This window comes from Amblyomma americanum, chromosome 9, assembly GCF_052857255.1.
Source record: "Amblyomma americanum isolate KBUSLIRL-KWMA chromosome 9, ASM5285725v1, whole genome shotgun sequence".
Taxonomy (NCBI): domain Eukaryota; kingdom Metazoa; phylum Arthropoda; class Arachnida; order Ixodida; family Ixodidae; genus Amblyomma; species Amblyomma americanum.
The window spans coordinates 110,805,345-110,813,748 of NC_135505.1; the positions used below are offsets into that span (position 1 = coordinate 110,805,345).

The 8,404-nt window shown below is 43.4% G+C and overlaps 1 protein-coding gene across 1 annotated transcript in view; it reads right to left on the reverse strand.

Annotated features, from left to right (window-relative positions):
- The window catches only part of disp (RND transporter family member dispatched), a 102,711-nt gene that overhangs the window by 5,777 nt on the left and 88,530 nt on the right, over nucleotides 1-8,404 (reverse strand). The window contains 6 exon segments of the mRNA XM_077636859.1: nucleotides 424-467; nucleotides 470-545; nucleotides 547-696; nucleotides 2,552-2,664; nucleotides 2,667-2,794; nucleotides 7,993-8,190. Of these exon segments, the coding sequence (XP_077492985.1) occupies nucleotides 424-467; nucleotides 470-545; nucleotides 547-696; nucleotides 2,552-2,664; nucleotides 2,667-2,794; nucleotides 7,993-8,190 (709 nt within the window).

Below are 8,404 nucleotides of genomic sequence, written 5' to 3' on the forward strand. Positions count from 1 at the left end.
CTCTTAGAGTTCACACAATTCATGTCCTCCCTGCCTCTGTTATGCTGTAGAATTCGAAGCTATGGTAAAAAGCTGATGAGACCTTTCACACAATGCGATGCCTAGTTCAGTGTCAACTGTTAAGGGCATCACGGTCATGGGTTAGAGGTTTAAAATTCCCGTGACTAAATGACAATTCATGAGCTGCCTCCCAGTCAATTAACTGATAATGTGTCACATGATCCCCTGATGTGATCCATTTAAATTATCTATTTTAAATGCAATGTGATGTGTTGTGTTGTGCTGTGTTGGGTTTAATGGCACACAGGCAAGTACTATGTGATTTCAAGTGGAAGACAATCACAAGTGCACGGTGAGATCTGGCTCTAACAACTGGTGCTGTAAAATAAATCATTCAGGCAGACAACGAGACACTGCCCGCACCTGCTTGAAGCTGTCGACACATCGCCTCTCCATCCAAGACTCAGTGTTTCGATGAAGCAGCCCGAGAAGAGGACACCCAGCGCCGAACGATGGAAGCTCTGGGTGCGCAACCGCTTGCAGAAGAGACAACAGCCACTCTTGCGAGGCTGGATCGGCGACGTCAAAAGCGGGGTCGAATACCATGGCCCCTTTGTCGGAGGGATTGAGGTAATCGCCTGTGTCCACCGGAAGCACTCCCCAAATGATGCGGATGGGCAGTCGGTGGAAAGGGTCCTGCAAATTATGGCATTCCATACATTTTTTACTGACAGCTATGCTCTTGGCGTACACCATACGGGAGTATACCAGCGTACACACCAGTGATGTGAAGGGCAAGGCTTCATATAAGTTCTGGGCATGCCGTAGGCAAGGGCAAATTTACCTAAACATTGCAGTGGGGACAACGGGAAGAGTGCGGTGAGGGGCTAGTTGGTACAACATTATGGGAACAATGAATAACTGGTTCTTCTCCCTTGTCCCGTCCTTTTTGCGCAGTTATTCATTGTTCCCATAAAGGGACAACGGGGCTGGCTGTTCCTTTTGAACAAGAAATTTTCCTTGGGAAAATAGCATCTTTCTGACATGCATGCCCTAGTCATGCATTCTGAAAAGAAAATCAGTGCTTGTGTGAGCACCTTGCTGTGTCTTCTCTTTTTTACGCTGTCCAGAATGTGCATCCTTCTCCGAATTGCCCACTTTTCGGTTCTGCTTAAGTTCTAAACATGCGTGTGCAAATACAGTCAAACGCATGTATATCTCACTCGTAAAAAATACCTATGAGTTCAATATAAAGTGTAATTCAATATAAAAGTAGCAGTAAATTTAACAACAAATAAACTTGCTGAAATGGGAAAAAAATGTGTTTCTATAATAGCCACTTACTGAATGCAGATTACCGAGCAAAATAGTCATAAATTTTTGTGTCTTCATCTTCATTGCCTCAGAGAGACATATTTTTCAATGTTATTGATGGACTCCGTATACTTAAACTCCGCACACCAATAGCACCCGCAGCTCCATACGGGACCTGTAGAGATGTGTTGAGGGAAAGCCAGCTCCTTGAGTGGCCCGGTGTCGCCTGAAGTTCAATCTATTGGATGTGCCGGCTAATTTTTGGACAATACAGCCATATATTTTCCACTGCCTTATGCTGCAGCTTTACGGTGCTCAGAAACTATTCGATATGAAGGGTAATTCGATCCCATCGAGTTTGATATAATCGATTTCTACTGTAATATGACCTATATACGATACAAGTACGCACACGAATAGTACCAGCAAGCCCACAGTCTTGCTAATGGCTGATGTTTTTCTTCAGAGAGATTACTTGTGTTCTTTCAGTGTAAGCATACTCGATGGGAATGTCACTGTGCGTCTCTCTCTCACAACAACTTGCTGCAACAGAACAAGCCCCTAGGCCAAGGCTCTGGACACCACTTCTACGCAAGCTTTTTTTATCATTTTCCTTTTTTTTGTCAAGCGCTATAGAGGATGCAAAATGTTGTATGCAGGGGGAAGAACTTGTACAGACGCACATGCGTGACTGCCGGTAATTTCCAAGTACAGGCTTTTTGAGTTACAAGAGTGCTTTTTTCAGCATTGCATTTGTCAGCAGTGTAGTGCATCAGGATACAATGTGCTAACTAGCAGGCTGGTTAATTAATATACAGTAGTTCACTTTCTAACCATTACTGATAGGTTTCTTATTTATTGAGAGGCTTGTAGCTCACCATAAGTAATATCCATATCAAGGTCTAGAATGTTGAAAATGCCATTCCAGTCGTCGCTGCAGCGCGAGAAATTTTGGGGCCACGCATAGGCAAAACTGAAACCGTGTTGCAGGAAAAGCACACATCACATAGTGGCGTGACTGTCACGTGCTGTCTGCATGTTTGCCGCTCCCAGTCGGGCCACGAAGTTTATGCATTCTGTATAAACTTGTCAGCTCAATAAAGTGGTGTCTGCGGTTGTTTTGTTACCACCACTAAATTCCTTTTTTGGGCAAAGGCATGCCAGATACTGTACACCTAGAAAACAGCCGAGATAATCCGGCTGCTGATAGATACAGTGACATGACCAAACCACTGACCCTGCTGCGGGCCTTTTCGAACCAGAAGCGCTCTTTCAGGTCGAGGTCGTAGCGCTCGAACAGGTGGCTGGCACTGAGAACTTGAAACTCGGGTGACTCGGGCAGCCGCAAGCGGGGTGGACGAAGATGGCGACTGCACCACCCGCCGCCACCAGTGCCAACGACAGGAGCCAGAACCACCGCAGACGGATCACGACGCACGGCAACAGCTTGTCGTAAAAAATGCGCGCCCCTTCAGCAAGGCTGCATCCATCGAAAAAAAAAGAAATAAGAGCGAGACATTGCCATGTGGTTCTTAGCACGCTGAAGGAGCAAGCAACCTTAAAAGTACATAGAGAACAATTTTTAGCCACATCTAATTTTTGTCCATAGTAAAAATTGATTGCTTAGCTCTTTTTTCTTTTCAAGCGATGTTTTATTGCATCAGGGAATAAAGGGTATGAAATGAGGGATAAGCAGGATGCTTAAATAAATGAAAAAAGGTTGGCTGCTCTAATAAAATCAAGGAGTGAACGATGATGTGGTCCCTGTGCCCAAGCGATATATGAATCCGGATTGTTCGGTGCTGTTGATATTTCTTTGGCAAACAAAGTCGCATTCATTGCAAACTCATGATGTCAAGACAAAAAAAAAAAAATCTGTGAACGCCATTCCGAAGTGAATGGTGGTACTGCCTAGCCTTAGGAACAAAACATTATAGTTGTCTTGAAGAGCAGCCGGTGGATGAAACACCTACGTAAATATTTTCAAGACCTTCCTGGCTTATAAAATCTTCCATTTTCAATGAAGGTAGCCGCTTGTCACTAGAACGCAGTAATCTATCGGTACAGGATAACTTAAATTTGTCCTCAGTTTTCAATAGAGTACGGATGAACTTGCCTGGCTGAAAGAATCAACAAGCACTTATATAAGCACTCACTGTAATCCAGCTGGTTTTGAGTGGTTTCCAGCCAGTCCAAAATGTGCTTTTAGAAGTTTCAAGTAACACTTTTTGAAGAGCTAGTTGGTTCATGATCTTTGAAAAACAACTGTGCGCTTAAGAGACGAAGACGGAGGGAGGACAAACACGACACGCAAGGCAGCTTGTGTGTCGTGTTAGTTCTGCCTCCGTCTTCGTCTCTTAAGCGCACAGCTGTTTTTCACAGGAGTTTCAATTGGCCATTCCTGACTGCGTGAAGGCATAGCACTCAGCTACAGTAAACTCAGCAAAGTAGAACTCAGCAATGGTAAAAGTGAGAAGCAATAGTAGTGGACTCTCGATTGATTTCATACACCTGAGATTCTTGTAATTCACAATGACAACAATGCATGGTGCAACAACATGGTGTACCAACATAGCGACTGAAAAATCTGCACCAAATGTACATTTCCTGCGGCACGCACATGTTCAGGTTAGATCAGTAGCTGCTTCCATTAAAGGGAACTGCTAGGATGACAGTGATTAATTCCACCTTTAGTTCAATTCAGTAATAGACCACATATTTAGCAGATGAAAACACTTGCTCTTTCATCCCTCAAATTTCCTGCAATGTCTCATTTGGGGCGGGCAGATCTCAGTGTCATCAGTTGAGCCAAACATGCAATAGCAAGCTCCTTTTAAAACGTCTAATCAGTGAATTTTGGTGAAACAGTTTTCCTAGTTAAAGTTGAGTTTAGTCAGTGCTTTAGCAATCACATATATGTATGGAAACCGCAATATAATAGCCTTGCTGACTGATTTTTCAGACTTCCAAGGGGACAGGAAAAAAGCCTGAATAATCAAGCAGTAAAAAGAAAAAAAACCACTTGGATAACTGTAGTGTTTTGAGTTGTTTTGTACAGCTGTCTGAACACGTGGTATCCAAAAAATCAGTTAGCGACCACACACATTTGGCTGTCTTTGCTAATGATTATACTAGTAAAATGTCCATGGCTCAATATATAGTATAGTCACACTAAAGGACGGCTAACATATAATGGCAAAGCTAGCATATATTAGTGTTTAATCCAGATATCCAAGATCTCAATAAACGTGACAAAATCTAAAGCTGTAGTTTTCCGTCCGAAGAATAAAACTTGTAGTACAGAAATAGCTTTCTTTTACAAATCACAATTAATTGAAACAGTAAAATCATTTAAATCATTGGGTGTTTATCTTCAAGAAAACATGCAATGGGATGACCATGTTAATTACGTCATGCTGAAGGCATCTAAGGTTGTAGGCTTTCTATCGCGTCACAGAAACATTTTACCGGAAAAAGTCAAACTTGCCTTATATAATTCTTTATTCTGCTCCCACCTAAATTGCAGTACATTAGTTTGGGCAACAAACAACACATTCTAATTTACAAAGGATATTCGTGCTTCAAAGAAAATATCCTTCGTATAGTCCTATGACTTACCCAGCAGACACACAACCCAGAATCTGATAACTACCCTCGGCATCATTACAATACTAAATCTTTATGCTTATAGACTGTTGCGCCTATATAAAGTTGAGCAAAAACGACGTATCGACACCATTTCCGCCCTATCCACACCGCCATAAACAACAGTGGGTTTTACCATTTACAAGAAACAACTATGGCCGTCAAATGGTTAATTATCAGTTACCGCTCGTACTAAACAAGCTAATTGAAGCTAACGTTAGCTTTCCCGATATTACTCTCTCCTCTCTGCGAAATTTCTAGTTCATCTCGGTTACCACTAATACATCAACCGTTTTGTATGATGGACCTTCTACTCTATTTGTTGTTTATTTGTTGTTATTTATGTTTGAATGCGCACACTATGGTGTTTATTTTCTTGACTGTATAGTGTATACTATTGTATATTGAAGCTGACTGTTATGCTAAAAAAATTGTTTCTCATCCCTGTCACTGCCCCCTGAACAGGAGGTGAGAACTCTGTCAAGCGGAATGCCGCTTTTTTTCTCCCCTCCTCTCTCAAATTTTATTTGATCTGATGGAAATAAAGTTATCATTATTATTATTATTATTATTATTATTATTATTATATTTGTGAAGTAACTAGTACTTCCTAGCACAAGTGCATTTCACAATAGCAAGTTTTTTGGAGACTAAACTATCAAACACAGCAAAAAAGAGCATTTAGAGATGGGACAGATGAGAAAGAGATGACACACAACTTTTTTGCCCCATCTCTACGCACTGTTTTCTGCTGCATGTTTACTATTCACCAACTCGCCCATCTGCAGACCTTTATCAACTAAAGTATCAATCTGATGTAAACCTGGAGCTAATCAGGAATTCACATTTCCAGCTGAGCTAAACATAAGTTTGATGCATTTCCTTTAGCTTGTTGAGTGAAGCTAAATGCCAGAGTAAAGTGAAAGAAAAAAAACAGAACTTAGATTCGAAGGCCTGTAAAGGCTAGGCTCATTAAAACGTATTTATATGATTGTAAGTTGACCTATTTTTCAAAATTTGAAAATCTGAAGTGGCGGGGTGGGGGGGTCGACTTACAATCAACACCAAAGCATGGCACCATAAATAAAGGCAAGATAAATGAGATATCAGGCATGCTACAAGGTGGTTACAATTTCACTGTGTGGCTCCATCGCATTCCTCCTGGTGCTGGCCTCGAGCAGTTGCCCTGTCAACGCGCAGAACTGGCATCCCTTCCCCATGCGTGGCGGCCGATGGCGGCTGTCAATAAGGAGCAAATTGGACCCCCCTCCCCACTTCCCACAGGGGGCTGCAGATTGCAGCAGCAGATAAGCGGCAGCAGCCTGATAACGCATTTGCGTTCTACTCCTAATAGGCCTCCTTCAAGCTATTGTTTTTGTTTTAATTTCAAATGCGCACTAGGCGCTCAAGGGAGCATCGATAGTTGATGGAACGGACGCTGTTCCAATCGCGGCGGCACTGCCTCTCAGAACGGCAGCGGCGCCGGGGGGATTGTCGATAGCCGATGAAGAGCCGACGCCACTCACGCGTAGTTTCTCTTTGCTCTGACGCATTTGAATACTACCGGCTGCGTTTCACAAGTTTTTAATGTAGTGCTTCGTAGTGGTCATTTGTGTTCCAGGTTCGGTAAGTGACTGGCGCTTGTTCACGGCTACATTCAAGATCGCTGTCATTCTTTACACCGAAGAAATGAACAACTGCGCGCCGGGCCACAAGTTCGACATTTGCAACGGGTGATATGGTGTGGCAGCTGCAGCGAGGCAAAATTTTCAGCTGTTCCACGCGACGACATGAAGCGGCTGTTTGCGAATTGGGGGATTTCACTGCACGAAAATGTTAGAAATGACGTGCTGTGGGACCGCAGCAGCGATCACGATGGCAGCACTAGTGAGGACAATGGCACAAGTGTGGACGAGTAGTACGGTGACTAATACATTTTCGTTTTGGAATGTGCCCACGGGCACGCCCGCGCGCGGCAGCCGATAGTGGCTGGCGATAAGTGGCGGCCACAGGATAAGGCCATCGCGTTTTATTATTAAAGGCCAAGCTTAGACGAACTCCAAGTTTTTATTCTTTTTCTGAAATTTGATATGGGGGGTCAACTTACAATCGAGTCAACTTGCAATCGTGTAAATACGTATGTTCAATGGCTGAAGCAGCCTCCAGTGCGGTTTCAGACAAGTCGGCGATGATTACAATCAGAGCTCACTTTTCCCAGATTACGTCTCACAATCAGCTGATTGCTTCTCTTTTACATCACAGAGGGAAAAAACATCTAAATGGATTTGCAGATGCTTGTTGTCTGACAGAGAAAAATTTCTACTTTCACTTTGTGCTTGGAGGACCTCCTAGAGATAGCAGTGGCCTCAATAAACCAAACTGGAACTTCCAGTAACTGAATGTTTATTTCTGCTGCTTTAGAAAAGAAAACCTGACACACAATGTGCTTTGGAACCCAGTGTGTATATCTATAGTGCCCTGCAGCAAGCTAAATGCCAGAGTACAATGAAAGAAAAACACAGAACTTAGAATCGAAGGCCCGTAAAGGCCAGGCTCATTAAAGTGTATAACAGAAACAGTGCTACTTCACTGAAGACAAGGCCAGCAAACTCAATGCTCATTGAAATGCAAGAGAACAGTGCCATGCCATACAAGGTGTGAAGGCCCATGATCTGGAAAAAAGCACCCAAAACAGCGAAGTTGCCACTTGCTTCTTTCCTCAACTTTTTCACGGTTTAAATTCATTTGAGAGCCATGGCAATTCAGCAGACGTCGAGTGGTCATTAGCGCTGATTTAATAAACCTGTGTAAATGCTTTATTGCCTCCCTATAAACCAAAAAAAATTTCAGTAATTGAGACCCTTTCCATTACTATGTGGCAAACTACTCGGCTGTGCCTACCCCCTATTACAAACCATTCTCTTGTGCTTCCATGCTATCACATCAGGCTGTGCTTTAATAATGCTTCAGATCGTAGCACTGTGCTGCCGTCTAGGGGCTAACACACGAAACAACAAGTCCACAGTTCCTGACCTGTGGTGCAGGCGCCACAAGGCAGCGCAGACGGGAGTGCAGCACCAGAAGCGTTTCAGGCGCGGCAGGTACACGCCAAAGGGAGGCACGCAGAGGCAACATGTTGAGGAGCACCATTTCTCGGCCACAATGAGCGCCGCAGGAAGCCACGTCACCGTGAAGAAGAAGCTGGCCAGCACAGCCGTACCAGCAAACAGGCTGCAAATGAACAGGAAGGAGGGATATATGCCGTGACAACATGTGCACTGAGAGTGAATAAAAAATTTAAAGATGCACCCGAAACAAGCTGATGTTGGCGTTCTAATGAGGTTACATTTACTGAAAATGGAGAGTTTGCTGTTCAGAAGAGCATGTTGTCGGCAAGTTGGATTTGCATGATATAAAAGAAGTGAGCACAAAAACTTAGACAAGG